We start from the raw sequence: 22,588 nt of genomic DNA, 5'->3' as shown, positions 1-22,588 counted from the left end.
TGTTCATTCAGCCTACTGAGGAAGCTGTCAGCATAATGAATGCTTGCCATGATATAAGTTTAAGATTATGCAATTAATTCATTTTTTCCATTTGATTCATATGTGAGGTATTTATTAACTTGCCTAAGCAGTATTCTATTTAAACTGTAGTCACACTACTTGGATTAGCAGTGAAGTGTGCTGTAAATTGGAACTGTGCTTTGGTTTGTGTCTTGTAGCTTAAGACTTAACAAAAGTTTACAGAGAATGCTAATCAAATTTTCTAGATGAGAAAAAGAGGAAGTGGTAATTGAATACCACTTGGTTACTGTATAATGATTGTGCTATAAATGTGCATTCTAATTTCTCTGTCCAGCTGAGAACCCCCATATTGCCAGTTTTAATAAGTTTCGTGATCTGCACATGACAAAACTGTAAAATCACTCTTTTGGCATGTGGTCAACACGTTACCAATAAGTACCAATCTGTACTATATTATCACATCTGGCACTTGTGGTGCCTTTTTTGACATGCTCCCTAGACTTTGAAATTTACAACAGTGCTGTGTTTGGAAGCTTACAGATTTCTTAAGGAAGAAGGACATATATGGCTTTGCTACAAAAGGGGAATCAGTTTTGAGTTTAAAGAGCAAGTGACATCTATGTTTTATTTGCCATTAAACTGGTATGTTACTTTATTAATAAAGGGAAAAATTGATTTGTTAAAACTTTTTCAAAGTTTTAAAACATTTCTCTTAAAAATTTCAATTTTAAAATTAAATTTAGAAGATGTGTGTTTTCTATCTGCTTTTTCTTACAGGGACAATGGTGTTGAGTGGAAAAAAATTTGGGTTATTAAGCTCAGCAGTGGGACCTAGTTTTCACATGTTAATATGGAACCATTTGCAATATGATGGGAAAAAATGTTGCACTTTAACAAGCCCATTGAAACAATTAATTTCTGATTACCAGCTATGGTGTTTTGCTGACATTAGAAAATTGTCTTGATACTGTCATTTTTTTGGCTAAGAGCTCAGTGATGTTTTAAATAATAGATTGGCTAGGGAAAGATGTGATTTTTGGATCTTAAAACACTGTCAGCAGTTTGTGGTAATACAGTTTTATTTTCCAGTGAAAGAAAATGAATCTTTCAGAGTGATCTGTCTGCATAGTCACTTGTAAATTGTCCTTTCTACTGGACAATCAAAATATATTTGAAATAGTTAATGCATATGTTACTGGGTATGTATGTGTCTAGATTTAAAGTATCATCTTGATGATCTAGACATCTAAGTATCATCAGGATTGATGTATCTATGTTGAAGTTAAACTTGAAAAATTTTGGCTGTTATATCTAATTGCATAGATGCAATACTGAAGTGTTTCAAAGTGTAGAGATTTTCTAAGGCAATTACTTGGGGTAATTGAAAAGCTAATATATAGACCCTTTCTTGTTTCAGAAATTACTCAGTAGCACACTGGGATTTGCTTAATAGAAAAAATAAATTTAGCTATATATTTTTTTTCTCTGTGACATCAGTAGTTCTCACATATTTAGTATAATTGTAACTTGTTTTGCTCAAGTCATCAGCATAAATTTTCTGACCTGTATCACACTAGAATAAAATACCTTTTTTTACCTTTTTTTTGTTGGGAAAAAGTCAAAATAAAGGTTTGTAGAAGACTCACATTCCCCCTCTCTCCTGTATTAATTTAGTATTTATTTCATTATCACCTAAAGTAATATCAGAACTGACACAATTGAGGATCTGATGATTCAGCAAAGTACAGAGGAAGCTGCTGATGTGATGAAGTTTTGAGCTTTCACCATCTGTGTTCTAAAGGAATAAAATATTTTTTGGCAATACAGAAGTGCTGATCTTTAAACAAGTAAGAAACTCTGAGCAATCTAAAATTCCATAATTTAGAGGCTCAATGGTTTCATAAGTAAACATCATTAGAAACGTGGAAGTATTGAGGAAGAAATTGGGATTTGCATTAGTCAAGTGCCTTACAGATCCTTCAAGATATTTGTGAAAATGCTCAATTTCTTTATGCTCAATTTCTTTTATAAATTTTGTATTAATCTTTCATTTTTCCAGTGTTGCATGAGATAATTATGATTGTCTGATGAATTATTTAGAGCTTCCACTAACTTTTAAAGTTTTAGGTATTTTTTCTCATTTTCTTCAAGTTTCCCTTAGTTCCCTCTTTCAATTTTCTAAATATAGCATTCTAACTGTTAAACTTTTGCTTACCCAATTCCCCTTGAAGAAAACCAAGTGACAACAAAGACTAAGCAACAGTTCTTTCTCTAAAATGATTGCATTCCACTGAAGAAAATTTTACCTGAGAACTCCAGAAACTGTGATAAACTGGCTTCTGAAAAGCTTTTTGCAAATAGACCTCTAAAGAATATCAGAGCACACAGAATTTATGGGGCAGTAAGTTGCTGAGCTTCTGTGAGAAGTGGTGTGTAGCAAATGCTTTTCTGTAAGCAAATGTTGCTCAGAGTAAAAAAAAATGGAGAAAAGTAGTAAACAACCAAATGTTGTTTGCTACCTACAGTGCTGGGTAATTGGTCTTCCCTCTGGCCCTTCCTCTAGCAAAACCAAGGTTTTTAGAGATCCTTTACAAAACGACAGCTCTGCTAATTACTGCTTTCCCAAAATGAATTGACATTCTGGTTAAATATAGTTTTGCTCTGTTGACAAGCTTGGTTATGCTTCTTTCATTGTCCTGCTCTGAGATGTACAAAGCTCCCTGGTATTTCCATAGATCTGTGTTTAATGCCTTCTCTCTCTGGCCCTGCATATGTAGAGGATGTAAATGAGGAGATCTCTACAGGCATTTCAGTGATTACAGTGATGCAGCATTAATTCCAGACTGGAAATGAGTGTTACTCAATAATATTGCATTTGGAAATTAAAGCTTCAAGACAGGAAGGTCTCATTTGTGCCTTGTATGGTTCTTACAGCAACTTCATGATTTTTCTGTCTGTATTCCTTCTGGCAAAAAACATAAAAACTGCCTTAGCGATTTGGGTGAAAAATATTCATGTGACACATAGTTTAAGACTGTGACATTTCAAACTGCTTAGAGGAAAGACTGTCTCAGATATGCAAGGAATATGAAATAAGCAGACAGGAGGGAACAAAGGCTATTATTCAGCAATAGTCAGAACTCTGCAGTGAATGAATTACAGGCTTTGATTATTTTTTCTGTCATGTACAAAGATGACTGCTGTCTTTTAGTTGATAAACATTTAACGAGTTCAACGTCTTTTGAGCTGCTGATCTAAGTGAAAAATGCCAGTGCCTGTGTGTCATGTTGAACAGAAGAACCTAAACAGTTAATTCTTTTAGGAGTATATACCAAAGAGATAAGGAATATTTCCAAACTCTTATTTCTGATAATTTTCTCATGCTGCAGTCTCATTTTAATGCTATGGTGATCAGTGATCAATGAAAAAAATTTATATCAGGCTGTTTTTCCCAGATTACTTTCACAGTTTTTTCAGCTCACCAGGAGAGGCTATTTAAAAATAAAACGTATTTCTTGGTCTATACATAGAATTTCTTTTGTCTACATTTTAAAATTACTATAATTAGTGATTCTTGGACCAGCATGTTAAAAATTTTGATGTAATGATTAAATGAAGCTCAGTTATGTGTCAAGAAATACCTGTCTCAAATATGAGGCTTGATTTCGGTGTTTGTCACTAAAGAGATTTCCTTTGAGGTCAGTGGCAAATGCATACATTTTGTGACAGTTTTTGTGTGTGCTAATGTTTCATTGTCCTGTGCTAACCCATCAAATGTCATTGGCTTATTGTTGCTCTCAGTAGCTGAAAGACCATTAAACTTTATGGAAATGAATAATTGGAGGATGACTTTGGTTGAGTACAAGTAGCCCTAAACAGCATATGATTCACCACAGTAATGTTTTTGAGCATTAGAAGTTCTTATTTTAGTGTAATTTAATCTTTTTATTAATTTTAGCTTGGATATGAAAGACATATGGAACATGCTGGAAGATTATAATAGTGGAATTTCCAGAAAATAGAATCAGAGTTTCTAAAATTCAAGTCTATCTATTAAAGAAAAGATTGCTGAATATTAACCTTTCTTTTATATGATACAGACATTTTGTTACATACAATTGTTCCAGAAAACGGGAATAATAAAACCTGCAAATTTATATAGACTTGAGTCATCATGTGATCTTTTTCAGTTGATATTGAGAAGTATTGTTTTACCTTTATCCCAAGCACTGCAGCTGTAGTCTCTCTTCTGGGGAAAAAGAAGTTATATCCAAATTAGTAGCTTGAGTGACAGACATCAAAAAGGTCAAATTAATTGTTATAAAAGCAACAGAGTTATTGCTTAAATAGAAAACAGCTATTGTTTAATGGTATTTTCATGGAAATTTAAATGACGAAATTATGGGCAAATTACTGAGTTTCTAAATCATCAACTCTGTGTTGATGATTTAGAAATTCTATTGGCATAGTAGGACTGTTCCATGAAATGGAAGCCTGAAAAAAACCCCTAGAGAACTCTCAGATATGTGTTCCATGGGTTTTGCATTTGGCCTTACCATATTTTCCCTTCTCATGTAATGCTGTGAAGACACAGAAATTAATTTATTTCTTTACTTTGGATAACAACATTATGATAAATAATGAAAAATGATTACTACATGAGGAGTGAAACTGTTTTTCTATGAATTTATGGCCCATATTTCCTGCCTTCCATCACTCCATGTTCTCCATTTAACTACATTAAGATGCTCAGCTCCTTTCTAAAATGGATGGCTAGACAAAAAGTGACAGGGACAATTTATTGGTGCTTACCAATAAAGAGCTGTGGGAGAGATAGTGTTAAGTGCAGCTTGGCTTTCATGAGGTTATGAAGTTAGTAGGAGTGCTAATCTTCCTCAGACAGACTGATTTTTACAAAGCTTTCAGGAACTTAATATTTTTAAGACTTGCATTTGGCTGCAAAATGTCTATCAGGACACTGACAAATGGACAGAAAAATGAGCTCAGGTTGTGGGACCCTCATTTTCTTGGCTGACAGGCTGAAAATTAATGCATATCTTGAAAATGGCTATTCCTTCTTCTGTAAGTTGAAGTCAGCCAGATGGGGAGAGAGTGTAACTGATAGAAAAAAAATGGAGATTGTAGAAGAAATGACATGAGGATTGCTGAGATAGTTTGAATGAAGAGAGTACAAAAGATAGAAGAGAGAATAGGACAAAATATGATGCTGAAAGAACGAAAGGAGAAGGTGAATTGGTTGTTGCTTTAGAAAAATAAATGGGAAGTAATACAGAAAAAATATATTAAGAAGAACATAACCAAGGGATACTGTAATTTTTAAAGCATAGATTTGCAAGATAATTGGCATAAAATTCTGTAACAATCTGTTATTCAGTTAGTTATATCTATCCATTCACCTGCTAATGGTTGTTTTTAAAAGGGGCAGAGGTGGCTCAGCTCTCATTTTCAGACCTTTATTTGATCGTCCTGGTCTGCTTCATATTTTTATTTAATTATTTAGTGATTATTTTGCTCAGATCTTTCCCTTATATTGTCTTGTGCTTTCCCATATTGTCCATGTTAGTTATTCAGATACTAAGTCCAATAAAGCCTAAGTGGTTTCAACATCTGCAGTGAAATGAATTCATGTGTCTGTGATGAACTTTATGAATTTGTACTATCAGAATTGAAAGTAATTTAGGAAATAAGAATTGAGCAGATGCTGGATGCAGAGATTCTGAAGCTCCTGCTTCTTTGGAAGGTTTGGTGTCCAGGTCATGCTATAATTCCCAGTATGAGCCAGAGTGAAAAACGAGGGGTATGCCACAAGTGGTATTGCCAGTACTTTTCTCAGTTCCTTTCTCCATACCTTTCAGAATCCAGATATTTTCTTTCCAGAACTTGGCGTCTCTCTTGCTATGGCCTTTTCTTTTTCCTTGCCGTTCTTCATTGACATTTCTGTGCTTTTAATTTTCTTCTGTCTGTATTGCCTTCAGGTTCTTTTATTCTTACAGTCTTCCTCTTCACCTACAAATTTAAGAAACATCACTTTTATTTTAATCTTTCTCTTTGGACCAGAGACACTCTAACTATTTGTCTTACAGGGTTATTTGAATTGTGTTAAAAGCTACTAACCAATTCAGTGGGGGGAAATGAAAGTATTGTTATCTTCAGCAATGAAATTTCAGTCTGTTTTAGTTATTTTATTGGTGACCTGATTCTATTTTTCTCTTTTCTTTTAAGAACAGTTCTTGGCTTCTTTCAAGTTCTCCAAACCTATAGTTAGCTTCAGTAAAATTATTCTGAGGAGACTTGTTATGTGGGTCATATCTGGCAGGATGGTGTTTTGCTTCTGGATGAGTACTGCCAAGATTTGTTCCAAGACATTGTTATTGTGTGTCTGTTGGGGTGTGAGTATGGAGTGAATTAGCTGGCCCATTCTTGGATCCTCCAGATTAGCTGGGGAAGTTCTCTATCTGGTATAGAGAAAACATATAAAATATATTCTGTACAAAAAGTATAGTACAATATTTGGATTAATAGAGAATTTATGGATCTTACAAAGCCCTGGATTGTCCATGGAGGGCCTGAGGCACTGTTCATCCTCTTGTTTTATAACTTGGTTTCACTGTCTGACTTTTTGATGTGACTCTACTTGAGAATCAGAGCACCTGGAAGAGCAGGGGTACTGAACAGAGAGAATGGTGGTGGTTGTGAAGAAAGGAGATAAATAAAGGTAGCTAGAGGCTCTAAGTATTTCAGGGTTTAGTTACCTTCATAGTCCTGGGGTAGATCCCTCTAAGATTTTGAGACTTTCATCTTATGGAATGTGGGTGTTTTCCCTACCTTTTTGGTTGCAGAAGACTGCAGTCTTTCCTTAAAGGTTATCTTGGAGGAACCTCAAAAAACACTCAGACTTGAAAGCTTGGATTTATTTTTTTTAAAAAAAGTATTATAGTGAAAAGAATATGTACTATGTCAGCTTGATTATTCCAGGAATTTGAGGGACAGATGAAATTTTCAAAACCTGAGAATATTAATAAACAATATGCATGTAATTTCTGAAAGGCAAGAGGAGGGCTAGCTAATCTCAAATTTTAATTTATTAACAGACTTACAACATTTAAGGCCTAAAATAAGTGCTGGATTTGAACATGAATATAGAAAAACTGAAGAAGCAAGTTAATTTATGAAGGCACTAATTAGTATGTTTAACAATTAATTAAAACTCAGAAAAGGACTTTTCTCCATGGAATGTCAGCTGAATGTGGTGATGCCTCACAGACTTGAAGGGTGTCTTATAATGTGTCCATGTAGATTTTTGGGATGAAAAGGATCTCTTTGATGCAGTATTGTTCATCTGTATTTCCTGAGACTTTCTAATTTTGCTCCCATAAACAGGGAATTAAATGGTGTAGAGGGTGAGGGAGGGATAAGTCTACCCAAGTGTTTTATTAACACTGGTGAAGGTTGGAAGCTGCTGCAAAAGTTCCTGTTCTCTGAAACCTGTGCTATTAAATGTTATGTTGTAGGCTATACACAAAGAAGGATTATTTGAATAGATATATTTAATTGTGATTAAGTAGGCAAATGTAGTTCAAAGTACTGAGGAGTCATGAGTTACCAATACAGTGGACTCATTAATATTTTCCTTGAGTTTAGTTGCCATTATACTTCAAATGTCTATTTAAGGAATCTGCTCATAATTATTGCTAGAGCACAATGGCTGGGAAATCTAGAGGTATTTGGTTAAAAGAAGTTTTTTTAACATTCATGCTACTTATTTCAGTAGTGTTAGCGGATTGTACATGGAGTCCTCAGAAATAAACATACTCTTGCACCAAATGTATATTAAAATTATTAATTGTCACTATTAAGGAGAGCTTCCAGTGCCAGAAAGTAAATGAGATGTGAAGAGGTGGAGGAAAATAATGCAATTAAATCATTATAGTGTATCTGAAGTTATAAGAATGAGCCAGATGGGTTTTATTTTTAAATTTACTTTTGAATACTGAATCAGTTTACATCCCTAACCAATTCAGTCTAGTTTGTATGTAGCAATTTGTCTTATGGATATCAAAAAGGCATGCTGTTGCATTCCAGAAGTACTTTTTCTTTGCCCATCTCTTAATGAAGTTGATTAATGTGTTCTTAAATACTTTTAAGTTAAGCAGGAGTGTCCATCTGCACAAAACATCAATTTTCTTCATTGTCCCCACAATCCATGACCATTTTTATCACCTGTTGTTTTCTCAGCAATTATCTGTTTTAGGGTATATAGAATGATACAAAAGTATTACAAGAGAGTTTGTAGCAGTGTTGTATTACAAGAGTAAGTTTACTGAAAGGCATTGGAGAGTTAGTCACTATTTGGTAGAATATTAGTCCTTTTAGTGTACTTTAACCCTCTTCTATTAAAAAATATATCAAGCAACCCAAACTGCACTGAGGTGCACCCTGCCATGTGTCATACCTCATTTCTCTTTTCACAGTCTCAGCTATTTAAATTGCAAGTTCTTTGGAGAGGAATTTTCTGCTACTCTTCATATGCTACTCTACACACGAGGGATCTCTCTTTGGTTCTTGGCTTTACAGGAAGCTTATAAATTTCTATGTTGATCATCTCAGTCATATGCTGACAATGTTGTGTAGGATATAAAAGCCATAATTGTTTTATTATCATCTCTTCACTGTTTCTTAGGATGTTCTATCTAGTCCTGTAGCAACCCCATTTGGTTTTGACTGCAACTTAAAACATTTTCCACGTTACTTTGCATTATTCCTGTGCTTGTTTTCATTTTTCTTTCTCTCTGCACCACCATCTTTACACCACAGCATTGTTCTTGGTGCTATGCAGGAAGAATCCACATTAGTATTTTGGAATTATTTTTGGCGTTTATAGTGTAAAATGATACATACTGGAATATTAAAATCCTGGTATGTTGAGTCAGTAAATTTTATGGTTGTGTTAACATTTCTCAGCAAGATGTTTCATATGTGCTTCCCTGCTGTGGTCACATTAGTTCTTTATGAACTGTTTCTGCCATACATACAACTGGGGAAAAAATCTGTCCTGATGTGGATTTCAGAATGCAACATCAGCATAACAACAGAAACTCTGCCTCTGGGCATCACTGCAAAGAGCCTGGCTCAGTCTTGTTTGCACCCTCCCTTTGGGTTTGTAGTTATATCAATGAGGACCCCTCATCCCACTCCTCTCATCCAGTCCCTTAATTATCTCTGTGGCCCTCTGTTGGACTCTCCAGTATGTCCATGCCTGTCTTACTGAGGAGTGCAGAACTGGATGCACCATTCCAGCTGTGGCCTCACCAATGCTGAGCAGAGGGGCAGCATCACATCCCTTGTATGGTCAGCTCTCCTCCAAATGCGGCCCAGGATACCATTTGCCTTCTTTGCTGCAGGGGCACATTTCTGGCTCATGGTCAATGTGGTGTCCATCAGGACATCCATCTCCCTTTCTTGCCAGGCTGCTTTCCAGCTGTGCAGCCCCTGGTGTGCACAGGTGTCTGGAGTTGTTCCTCCCCAAGGGCAGGTGCTTCCCTTTTTTGAACTACACGAGGTTCCTGTCGGCCTGTCCAGGTCTCTCCAGATGGCAGCACAGCTGCTTTGGCCAATCAGCTGCTCCTCACAGTTTGGTGTCATCTGCAACTCTACTAAGGGTATACAGTCTACCCATTATTCAGATGCAACTGCAGATTTGCTCAAGAAGAAAACAGTAAAATTTTCTAAATAATGATGTAGAATGCGGATTTGAAAATATGTACTGAGATTGCTGGAGTGCTCCCAGCTGTGGGTCATCTTACTGACAGCACTCAGACTGCTCACAGGTGCATGTCTTCTGCTTCATTGAGCTGTTGGTTGCATCTTGTGATCAAATTTAAGAAAATGTTGCGTGTTTCATGAAAGAGTTATCAGTAAATGCTTTTAAGCTGCTTTTGATAAAACTTCACCCAAACTGAATGTTTCATATGATTTCTGAATGTGTTAATGAGATAAGGAAAAGTAAGCATGGCCTTGCTAAGGCTAAGTCTGTGATGAATGTCTGGATCTGTGGACAAGGGATGAGCAGTGAATGACACCTTGACTGGAAGAAAACTCTTGATACTCTCAGAATACTCCTGTATCCAATGAACAGCTCTGGTCCAGTGCTCAGCTGGGTAGGTAAAATACTGCTTGAGTGCTTGCATAGTCATGGTTAGTGGGTAGAGCACAGTATTCTACCTGGAGGCCAGTGGCAAGCAAGGACTGCAGGGATCTGTACTAGGGCCTGTCCTCTCTCCCTTCCTTCATCCATGCTACTGTTAGCATCATCTCCTGCTTCTGCATTTGCACTGTCAAAAATACAGCCCAGCTACTCTCTGTGCTCCAAATTGTTGTTGCTTCCCCTTCCTTTGAGCTCTCATTAGGATTTTCTTCCAGCTATATATTGCTAATACTAAGGAGTTGGTAAAAGAAGCAGCTAGGTAGAAGCACAGTTGGACTGATTGTTTAGGAGAGAACAGATTTAAAGGGGCTATGTAAAATGAACTTAAGTTTCTTTTGTTGAGCTTTGCTCCTTATTCAAAGTCAATATTCAAATGCAGAGTATGCATTTTTAAAGAGCTGAGTAGACAGCATGGCAACTGTCTACAACATACTATACTTGAGTACGTGGTTTGATAATTTATTTGATTAAACATTAGTCATTTGGTTTCAGGTAGACATCTTATTGGGCAGTAAATACATTTCTAATACTTCTCTTAATTTTCCTACATTTTTGTCCATTGCAATTATACTTACAGTTGTAATGCCTCATACTTTAGGTCTTTGTTGATTTTCTCTAATATCTGGTCTTTTATTGTGATTTGAAATCAATTGGAAAGGAGGTGAGACTAAAAAATTCTGGGGTTTTGTGTGGTGGTTTTTTGTTTCGTTGTTTTTTTGGAAAGAGGGTGTTGTGGGTTTTTTGTTTTCATCTTTTACTCCAGAGAAAGCAGGTAAAGGTACAGGGACAGTGTCAGAGGGGGGTTGTGTAGCAGGACAGCTCCTCTTACCACTCTTGATATGCAAAGGTCACACATTTTGTTCAACATTAGTGGATGACTGTTCTCTGTTCTTTCCCTTGTCACAGTTGCCTGTTAATGTTGTCTTCTTCTTTGTTTTGCTTCTCCTTGATAGAAACCAGAATCAAAGTATCTTAATCTTTGGCTCTTTGCAGTCTGGAAACCGTAAAGGATCTGCTTGTCATCATTCTTGACATGCAAATCAGTTATGACAGATCCCTTTGCTTTGGGGAAACTCATTCTGTGCCTCCAAAGCTGGCAGTAGGTTTGAGCCTGTCCCAGCAGCTTTGGCTGTGCCATCTGCAGTCCATGAATTCCAGACTTGTAGGTCAGAAAGCTCAGACCTTGGTTGTGTCAGCTGAAAACGCAGACAGGTGTGGATTAGAAGCCTCAGTTTTGGTTAAGTAGTAACAGGAAGACCAAGATTTGTGCTCTGTTAATGTGGGTCAGTTCAAATTGGCACCTGTTTAGCTGTTTGTCTCAGGCTAAAAAGGTGATAGACTTGTTTTCCATTCCCTGCTGTTAATCAGCATACTAGTTTATTACAGAATTGCCTATGTTTTTTTTTCATTTTATTGTTTGAGAAGTTTTGGTTAAAGATTGTTTTGTCCAATGGCCTTCCTAAGTGTCAGAGGTGTAATAAAAATTTTTCTTTCCAAGTATTTTTCTTTCCAAGTAGATTTATCTTTGATCTTCATAGATTGGTTCCAGTGTTAGGCTAGGATTCTCTGCTATACAATTGCAATACTGTGATAATATTTGTTATACTTAAGAGAATCTTTAACAGGAGGGTAAGGCTGACTGCCTTGTTACCAGTAGTTGAGAAATCTCATTCATGCTTTGGGCTGTTGAACTGATGAAATAATGGTTTTCATGCCATTTGTTTATCTGGGAATTGTCTTGACTTTATTGAAAAATGACTCAATGAGTTTCAGTCAACTTTTGGAAGTGGAGCATAGACATTGTGATAGAGTACATTTCTCATTTTCCTTTTCTGGAAATCTAGTTTCTGTTTGAAACCCACAGCAAATGATGTTATTTTGGTTTCCTGTTTGATTTTTTCTTCAATGTTAAGAATTAGTTTTTGTTGGTTGGACCTTTAAAGAGGGCATACTTTTCCTAGTTTTCCTGCTTCTAGGAGAAGGCACTCTTGGGCTATAATTTGTAAGCTAGAACATGATTGTTAGGAAGCTGCAGGGTTTTCTTGCGTCCAGGCTACTAGGACACAAACTGCCCCCCTTCCTTTCTATTCCTTTTCTTAGGACCCTAGGGGGGAAAAATGGTGCTTGAGGATCTATTTGGTTTTCCAGAGATCCCAAAAATCCAGTGGGTTTCATCCTCTGGGATGTCTGGAAATAGGGGATGGAATAACTGCATTTTCTAGACTGTCAATGTATCACATGCACAAACAATTCATTGTAGCTGGGATGTGTCATCCTGTGGATCTGATTGTGCTAAGTGAATGTAATCCTCAGTGATTTATCTGGCAGATTATGTTACATATTTCTCTGTGGGAAGTACTGAATAGAAATCTGGGATCTTAATTCTATCCCTGTGCTTGTGGTGTTCAGTACCAAGAATGCTGCTATGCAATTTGTTATTGAAACGTTAAAGGGAAGGTAGAACTAATGGAATGGGGAGAGTAGCCTCCCTCAGGATTTACGTTTTCCAAGCACAAATTCATTTAAGCTGGTCTAAAAATGAAAAAGGAAAATGTTTTTCAAGACATTTATTGAAACTTTGCCAAGTAATTTTTTAAAGCTTCCATATTCTGAGTTTTTTCAGCAAAAGCACATATCAATTAATGTTCATTTTTATACGGTTTTATAATTGCTTCATACGTGCTCAGTACAAAATGGAATACAATAAAAATATAATTTCAGTACTTTTGCCAGCTTTTTTGCAAATTATTGTGAAAAGCTAGTTTTTTCATTATGCAGGAAATTTTTATGGTCTCTAAAAAACACAATCAAAGGTATGCAAAAATTTAAAGGGGAAAGTGAACATAATAAAAAAAATCCTTTTCTGTAAGAGATGGAAAAATCTTTTTGAGAACAGAATTTTCTTAAAGAAAATAGCTAGCTTACCATTGTGACAAAATAACAGCTATTTATAAGAAAAGTTTGACTTTGATAATATCTCTAAAGGCAGTGTCTGTGTTAGTGAAGCAGCTGGTTATGCTGGTAGTTGTGGTGTTGCTATATGTGGAGAGCAGTAGTGTTACATGTGGCTTAGCATCAAACTCATTTTGGATGGCTGCTTTCTCCTAAGTAAGGGCAGAATATGTTACTGGTGGTGTCAGCACTTGGATTTCAAAGTGCTTGGAAGTGCCAGGCTTGTGTTGTTTTCTTCTGTCATCGATGCCTGTAGGAGAGGAGAAAACATCCAACAAAATGAATTGAGAGTTGAACAGAAAAGTGATTATAGAAACTCTTGGATAGAGAGTGTGGTCAGGGAGGTTGAAAACAATTTGCTGAACTGCTTCACTATAAAAACACTGGGCTGCATCTCAGAAAAACTTCAGAGTGCACCCTGAAAGCATTTGTTTTGCAAAGGCATTAGGTTTTTTTACATTTCCTTATTAGATCATGCTGTTAGCCTTTTTCTCTGATGCACTATCAGTTGTCATTCTTGTGAATGACACCAATGTAAAACAGAAATGACAGTGAAATTGAGGTGGAAAAGTATAGTCAGTATTGGTGTCTGTGTTTTTAGAGGGCTAATTTAGTAGTTTAAAGCCCTAGAGTCTCTTCTCTAATGATTGGATATAGCAGAGGTGACATTGGTGTGCCATAACCTGGGTCTCTGCTGCCTTCCAGGAGAGAGCACTGCTGAAGCTTTTTCTGTGCAAATCTTGATGTACTTTCCATCTCGAAATCGGTCTCTGAAGTGGTGTTTGCTGCTCTGTGCTAACTGTACAGGATAAATCAGATTATCCCCTTCAAGTGACTTTCCCAGTAGCCCTCTCGGTGTTGAGGAGATGTCAGGGATGGTCTGGGAAAAAGAGGGTTCTGGGCAGGGTAGGACCTCTCCCTTTTGGAAGCCCAGGGTTGTGTCATCTGAACTTGGCTGTGACAGCACAGAGTGACCATGATGCAAGGAGAAGCCATGCTCTCTAAGTGCCTGGATATTGCTTCTGACTTCCCTTTATGGTCTGTTACTGAAGATAGCAAAAAAAAAAAAAATTCCATTTTCATTTAATTTGAGATGTGATATACATGCAGAATCTCTTGGTGCCCTCTGAAGTATATGTAGACATTAAAGATCAGGAAGCAACAACTTCTAGTTGTAAAGAATAATCTCTTAAGGCATACCACACTTTTGAAGACATATTTTCAAAAATAATCTTCATGAGATGCAGAATGTGCATGCATTTCAAAATCTTAGGTTTTTACTTAGGTAATAAACTGTAAAGACTGCAGCTTTGGAAGACAGAATGGGGATGTTGGGGAAGTGGGGCAAATCAATCCCTTACAGAAATACAAGTGTTTGGTTGTGAGGGGACAAAATACATTGTTCTTTGAAAGGCCATCCTTTTCTCTACCTAATTCAGACCAATAAAACCAATCCATCTGTCCACCTTCAGAAAAGGTGGTAAAATGGTAGGATTATATGCTGGCCAGTGTGCTACACTGTGCAGATTTAGCCAATGTTTTCTCCAGTTTTATGCAGTGGTGTTTCCTAGGAAATCTGAAGGTTGAGGACTCCATTATCTAATGTTATTGAGCCGCATTTATTTGTAAACCAAATGCTCTTCTGAATACTGGGCTTTGGTATCCTGGCAGTTGAATAATCACCTTGTCTAAATTAACAGGAACTAATGTTTTGCCATAGATTTATAAAGTGAAATTAGTGCCTTATAAAAGAACAATGATGATATCTGCAAATAATCACTAACCATGTCTGCTGTGCCCTGTAGATAGTAGAGCAGCTAGTTTTGAAAATTTTTTTTTGAAACTTTTAACTGAATAACTATTTTGCTTCCAGGAAGTAAGATTAAATTTTCATTTGAGGATATTGAAATGAAATGTTAGCTTTCTAGGACACTATGAATGTGTTTGCTGGGCTTTGTTCTAAGCTATGCCAACTAAAATATTTTTACATGATAATAGATATTTAAAAATTGTATCTAGAAGAATCCCATCTGTTGTTATTGTCTGCTGTTATTACTGTATTGTGCTGTCATATGTAGACAGAAAAAACAAGATAATAATTAAAATTAAGAGGGAATACAAAGACTGCAATATATTTGCAAAATATTTGCTAACTGAAAGTATTTCTTGACCAGGAATTTCTTAGTCTGATACCTTATGGATCAGTTTTTCCACAAAAAACCTGTACTAAATTAACTGGGGAGAATGATCTGTAAGCTCAGAAGACACTACCAAGAAATTTAGCAGCTATTCAACAGTAATTAGAAATACATGCTCAACTGTTCAGCATTGAGAACATTTAATAGGTGCTCAAAATAAATTATCATAGTTTGAAAAGTAAGACATTAGTAGTGAGCTGACTTGTAACTGTGTGGTGAATGTGATAGTGAATGGAAATAGTCTCAAGTTCCTGCAAAGTTGGATTTGGGACCTGTTTCTTAATATTTCTGTCAAATATATTCAAAACATTATAACCATTACTGGTAAAAAGTTAGAGGTAAGAAACAGCTAAGAGACCAGTAAAATAGACAGTTACTGATAAAGAGAAGATAAGGTCATTAATTGAGCTAAGCTCAGGCACATAAGATGTTTTTCAGTATATCCAAAATATAATTTTGTGTCTTGAAATAATAAAGGGACACTATATTTTCATCTTTATTCCAGGAAGCCATTATCCTTTAACCTTCTTTCCCACCATCAGGGAGTTCCAGTTATCAGTGAAAGCTGGACTTGTCCCGTTATGCTTTGGCCAACAGGCCTCATACATCCAAGAGCTGCAGTACTGCAGCTGTATTATCTTTTCATTTGACGGTGTTCTGATAAAATCTGGAATGCTGGTTCCAGATGGGTGTGCTTCAAGAAGGACATAGAAAACTGGAGATGATGATTCAGGGTAGGGTTACAAGAATGATGAAGGAATTGGAAATGTGCTGTTTGCCGAAAGATTTAGAGCGCAGTCTTCTTAATTTATCAAAATCATATTTAAGAGACCATTTGATCACACTCTTAATGTATTCATTTGGGAGCAGAAATGTGATAATAGATAGTGCCTCCTTCTAGCAAACAGAAATAAAACATGAAGCAGCAGCTTTGAAAGTAAGTCAGCCAAATTAGTTTGGAAATAGGGTGCAAAATTGTAAAAACTGGAACAATTTACTAATAGGTATGACTCATTTACAACCACTAGAAATACTTAAGATTGCATGTGTTCCTGAAAAATGCACTGTAGGGTTGGTTGGGTTCTAAAAGCACCAAACCTCTGCATGATTTTGTAGCAGGAGTGATGCATATATCGTGTTATAGTAGGGCTGAGATGTTTGTATGCAATGCTTGGTGATCACAGCTGCTTGTTCACTCTTAACAAGCTCCCACAGACATGGACTTCCTTGGAGCCTGTGGGAATCATATGTAAAAACAAGGATTTCTCGCACAGTAGAAGCAGGTTACCGACAAGAGATTATTTTTCTCTTTCCCCCGCCTTTTCTTTATTTACATGGTTTCGAGAACAGATGAATAAAAGTTATTAATTATTTAGTATAAAAGACAATATTGGATTCAAGAAACAGGAGATGTGAAAGTATTTGGAGACTGAGACATAGTGAAGGAACACATTTAAGGTCCTTTTCTTATTTTACCCTAAACATTAAATTATCTCTTTGGGGAGATAATTTACTGGACTGACAGATTATTGGTCTGACCCCATGTGAATTTTCCTATATACTTAACAGTGTTAGATTATACTCTGTTATCTGAGAAACAAAATCTGGAACTTTAATGACAGCTTGTAATGCAAAAGAATCTCTCTTTGAAATAAAGAGGATTAAAAAACACATGAACAACCAGACTGAACTTTAACATTGATTAGTTGTATCAGTTTTACTATAGCAACTTGTACTATAGCAACTGATTGTATCAGTTTTAATAATATCAACTTATAACTAGAGTGTACATTTTGTTCGTGGAACTGTTATTCTGATGTACTGGACAGATTTATGGCGCAGTTAATACCTCTGTTCCTTTAGATATGAATTTCCAGTGCTGGAAAAATACCCCAGAAATCAGCCTATGTAACTGGATTACTTTCCAACTGCTGAAATTACTTTTTCTGTCTTGTTTAGCTCTGAATGTTTTCAAACCATTTCATAGTACAGTATACGGAACATGTTCGTAGCCTACAGGTTGCCAGTACATCTGTGCATGAGCTGCTTAGAGCCACTGATTGAGTCATTGCTAGAAAAGCAAAAGAATTAGTAAAATACTTGAATCAGAGAGAAAGCTGCATAATTAGGGCATTGCCTTTATGTATCCTATTATGTAGATAACATGGAGCTGTCTGGAGAGTGTGCTGGTGTAGACATTAAATTAAAGATCACAGTATTCAGAAGGTCTGATCTGATAGTAACTACTGTCTTGGGCTCTTCCACTTGATGGATAATATTCGACCAGCAGTACACTATGTACTTATCTTAAATGTCAGACTGCAACTGTTCTTGAAAGATTAACATACACAGTAATCTGATTTTTTTTTGATGTGCATATCTAGAAGTTTATGAAACTTTTTAATGAGCCTTTTTATTATAATCATTTTAAAATACATGTCATGGAAGCAGAGACTTTGCTACCATATTTCTTATTAAAGGTATCCGATACTGTTGGATTCAGTCAATTTAGCATAGTTCCAATAAACATCAATATATTTCTGTATGGTGAAGCTTTATATTTCCCATAAGATTAAAAATATTTTGCTTTCATTTTTACTGTCTGCAAGGGGCACAGTTTTGGTTTTTTTATCAAAGATGGTTAAGTCATCTGTATATATTATGCTCTTTATTTAGCTATGAAGTAGACTACATAACAACTGCACAAACATAGAAATCTAAAAGTAGAAAATGGTACTACTAATTGCCATGTGAAATTTAAATATGCAGCACTAATCCACACGTTTCTTGCTAAAATTTTTATTTAGCAATTTTACTTTCTGAATAGCAGTGGTTTATGATTTTATATAGAATCTATTTGTACAGTGATATCAGGGAAGAATTTCTTTGTGTATGCATATTTTAGTATTTTGAGGACTCAGTTTTTTACTGGCTACTTGTTAAAATCTTTATTCCTTTTCAGAAATGTTACAGTTTGCATTGATAGGGTAAATTAATATGAAACAGGTTTAAATTTATTCTTGATACTTGCTTAAAATTGAGTGGAAAATGTGAATACTTTTATAGTAAGTATAAAACCATTCTATTAATGACTCAGTTGAGTATTTTAGGATAATTTATTGTTCACTGGAAATGCAAGAGGGGAAAAGGAGCTGTGTTCTAACACTGCTAACAAAGTCACATATTTCATATATACCACAAGTAGTACAAGTAAGAAATCACAAGAGCTGTAATTTGGTGACATTTTGGGCGTTTGTTTTTCCTTTTCAGTCGGTGGCAAAGACTGGGCGATTGCTGATTAGCCATGAGGCTCCCCTGACAGGAGGATTTGCATCTGAAATCAGTTCCACAGTTCAGGTACACAGCTTATTTGTTTTTAAGTGTTCTGTGTGGTGGATGAATGTTTCCCTGTAGAAGAAATACTTAACACTACATTAAAAGTTGAGGTTTTATATTTTTTAAAGTTATTCTGTTTTGCAGTTTTGTGCATACTCGCCTTTCTTTATCTGAACAGATGAGAAATCATGTACCTACTAGGCACTGTGCACTGTGTCTGCTAAGCTAGAAATTTAACTTCCACAGCAAAACAGGGAGAATGTGCACTGTGAGATGCAGGGGAAAAATCTTCATGTGTAGTCTGGTTTTAATGTTCTTTTTTATTTTTCTCATATGCTTATCCCTTGAGCTTCTTAAAAATACATGCTAGGAATGTTGAAATCAGACAAAGAAAAAGCATTCCCGTCCAGTACAGTATAACACAGTGTGACACACAGTGTTCAGAGACCTCTTGAGAAAAGTCTGCAGAAGCTGTTCACGTGTTTGTGGTGATGCTCATGCACGTGTCAAGCTTGTGCACACAGAGCAGCTTGGACAGGCTGAGTTGTCCATCAGTGTCACTTACAGCTGGAGCATTAGGTTTTGGAAGTCCTTCTGAGCTTTCTGATGTGTTTTATAGCTGTACCTCCCTGGAAATTTTCCCCTTAACTTGATTTCTTTCCTGTGCACATCAGTAGTTCCAGTTTCTAGAAACATCCAAATTGTGTCCATCACTATCTGATGACTCTTTTTTGATTATTTTAGGATAGTTAAAGGACTAGAATGAAATAGGATTGTAAAATTCCCAATATTCAAAATATAAATCATGTAGGCAGTTATTAAAGTTTGGTAATTAGCCTTTTTATGGGAAGGAATAGAGTTATTAGTTCTGGGAGTGTAATTCTGAATTAAATATGCAGAAAGAATCAGAATACTATGTTTCTTTAACTTGGTGGTACAGTTTCTTTTAAAGAGTAGTTGAACTAATTTTAATGTAGTTATATTAAGTTAAATTCATTTTTTCCACCAAAATGTTTTCTGTATTAAGAACCAAATATTTGGTTTCATGGAGACTTCATAGCAGCCCTCCGGTATCTTACAAGGAAGCTGGAGAAGGGCACTTCATCAGGAACTTTAGTGATAAGAAAGAGTCATGGATTCAAACTGAACAAATGGAAATTCATGTTAAATTTATGGAAGAAATTCTTTACTGTAAAGGTGGTGAGGCACTGGAACAGGTTTCCCAGAGAAGCTGTGGATGCCTCATCCCTGGAGGTGTTCAAGGCCAGGTTAAATGGAGGAGCTCTGAGCAACCTGGACTAGTTGAAGGTGTCCCTGCCCATGGCAGAGAGTTGGAATGAGATGAAAGTACCTTCCAACCCAAACCATTCTATGATTCCATGATTTTTCATCCTTCTAAATGATCAGCATTTGACCTCCGTTCTTTAGTAGATAGCCTCTGATTAAACTAGGACTAATAAAGCCATAAGGTACTGCCAGCTGTGAGTGCAGGAAATTAATTTCCTTTATAAATTCTCACAAAAATGTGAAATAGACTCAACCAAAAGAGCCTGTCTTCTAGCATCTTGTATTATTATCAACACTTGAGGAGAAAACTATTCTAAGGTGAGCAGAAAAGTCAAACTCTACCATATAACAGAGGAAAGCATATGTGGATAAAAAATGAGTGGAAAAAAATTTTATCAGTAAATATCATTGGAAAAACATGGGATGCACAATATATTGCTAAAATTACAATATTAGTTTTTAACTCTCTGACCTCCCCTGAGAAAGCCACGTACCTGATTGATCCTTCTTGAGGTGTTGTTTTTCATATCAGAGGTATATCTGACAAATATCACTTGTTTAGAAAACCAAGTTGAAAATGCTTTATTAAAGTGCTATTTATTTCTGTCAATATTAAAAAAAAATGTTTTATTATAGTTGCTCATAATTTTATATTCATCTTTCTTAGGAAAATAGGCTTTGTATCTTAAGAAATATTGGTCTATTACATGTGCTCCCTCAGAATAAATTTGAATACAACTCTTTGGCATTGCATTTATCCATGACAAGTTTCTTTCATATAAATTGCCTGACTTGACTCTGTGTTATAACCATGTTGTCATTACTCTGTATCTCCATTCTTGAAGATTCTATCATCCATATGAAAATTTTGATATGAGTTCTTTAAAGATTATACTGCGAAAGAGATTAAAATAAAAAGTTGCAACTTTTTAAAGAACACTATTGCTTTAGGCATTATAAAGACTTTGCTTTTCTTATTCACTTAAAAATCTTGATCTCTTAACAATCAAGTTAAGTCTGTATGTCTAATATCACTGTGCTGTAAAAATGAAAACAAAAAGTGAAATTCTCTTTTGCTGGATACAATGCATACTGAGAATGCCAAAAATTGGGGATTGCAGTTGGCTTTAGTTTCTTCTTACACATGGAAGTAATAAGACTTCAATAAAATATGCCCAGTTGGATTAGATAGTTCGTTTCCATATTGTTATTCCATCCTTGCTGTGAGGTCTCATCACAGAAATAAGGTGAATAGAAGTATATAGGCTATTTTAAAAGTTTGTGGTCACATACACTTCATGTGATATACAGTTCAAGGAAAAGAGATCAAATGGTAATGATGGCTTTCAGTCATGAACTATAGGAAAAAAATACATTGAATATTTTCCTTTTTGCATATGAGAGATTTAAAACAGCATTTGGAGAACATGTTAAATCAGGTTTGTTGTGTGTCGAGTACAGAATATTTTAAAGGGTCATGTTACTGCACTAAGTGGTCATTTACTCTGCTCAGGCATAAAACTAAAACCAAGAAAAGATGGTGTACTTAAAACTCTACATGACACAACTGTGCCCTTTGCTCCAGTATTTCATATGTGCTCTCAATGGGTATTCTGAAGTGAGCAACAGATACCAGGACAAATTCAATACAGGTACAGTTAAAAGTTGAAATAGCTTATATTCTGTATAAAAGCTTGCAAAACTGTTGTGTTCAGCAGAGGAAGGGTTAAACTTGCATAAAGCACAGTTTGAGAAGCATTGGGAGAGGAGCCCACTGAGATGTCACTTCCAAAATAACGAAGAATTGTGTGTGGAAATCATCAGTATATTAATCATTTGTAATACACAGAAACATAAATCCAGTAACTGTGTCCTGTTTAAAAACAAAAATGAAAAAAAAAAGGAAAGAGAACCAGGCGGGATGGAGACAGCTAGCACAAAGAGTAAGAGACTCTGGACTATTTCACAGGGTTGCTGCCTGCCAGCACTGGGAACTTGGTATGGGATGCAGGAGGAAGCATTTTGGAATCATACAAGCCTTGTGGGATGTTTAGAGAAGGAATCGAAACTGGAGTGATGTGGGAGCCACGGTAGTTTGGAGAAACACAGATATGGGAAAACAGAGAGAGAAAGGGAAAAAGAGGAAGCTTGTATTGTGGCTTCAATAATATGGTGGTTGCTATTTTCTGACAAGGCTGAAATAAATTCAGGGAAGTAGCATATACCCTCTGGCATTGATCCTGCAAATACAGGAAATATACGTCTTAGGAAGATCTTGGTGGTTTTCTACCCATTCTCTGCAAGTAATGGCTAAAATTATTAAAAATAGAAAATTCCTCTAATAATTTTTAATGTTTTCATTTAAGGAATTTAAATTTTCATTTAGGAATTTTGATTTTTGTTTACATTGATGCCATTATAGCTGGATACACCATGAAAATATATGCTGTTATTAAAATAAATGTGTATGAATAAAGAAATTGGTTAGCTGACCTGGTAAAAGCCATTGCTGTCTATAAAGTAACAAGGTAGCACATTGTTTTTTGTAGATGGTTGCACAGATGCATCA

The 22,588-nt window shown here is 35.8% G+C and overlaps 1 protein-coding gene across 1 annotated transcript in view; it reads left to right on the top strand.

The window, feature by feature from the left end:
- The window catches only part of BCKDHB (branched chain keto acid dehydrogenase E1 subunit beta), a 110,814-nt gene that overhangs the window by 45,065 nt on the left and 43,161 nt on the right, over positions 1–22,588 (top strand). The window contains exon 9 of the mRNA XM_066545897.1: positions 18,667–18,753. Coding sequence (XP_066401994.1) covers positions 18,667–18,753 — 87 coding nt within the window. The remainder of the gene's footprint in view (positions 1–18,666; positions 18,754–22,588) is intronic.

The sequence above is a fragment of the Molothrus aeneus genome, chromosome 3 (assembly GCF_037042795.1).
Source record: "Molothrus aeneus isolate 106 chromosome 3, BPBGC_Maene_1.0, whole genome shotgun sequence".
Classification (NCBI taxonomy): Eukaryota; Metazoa; Chordata; class Aves; order Passeriformes; family Icteridae; genus Molothrus; species Molothrus aeneus.
This window is presented reverse-complemented; position numbering and strand designations above follow the sequence as displayed.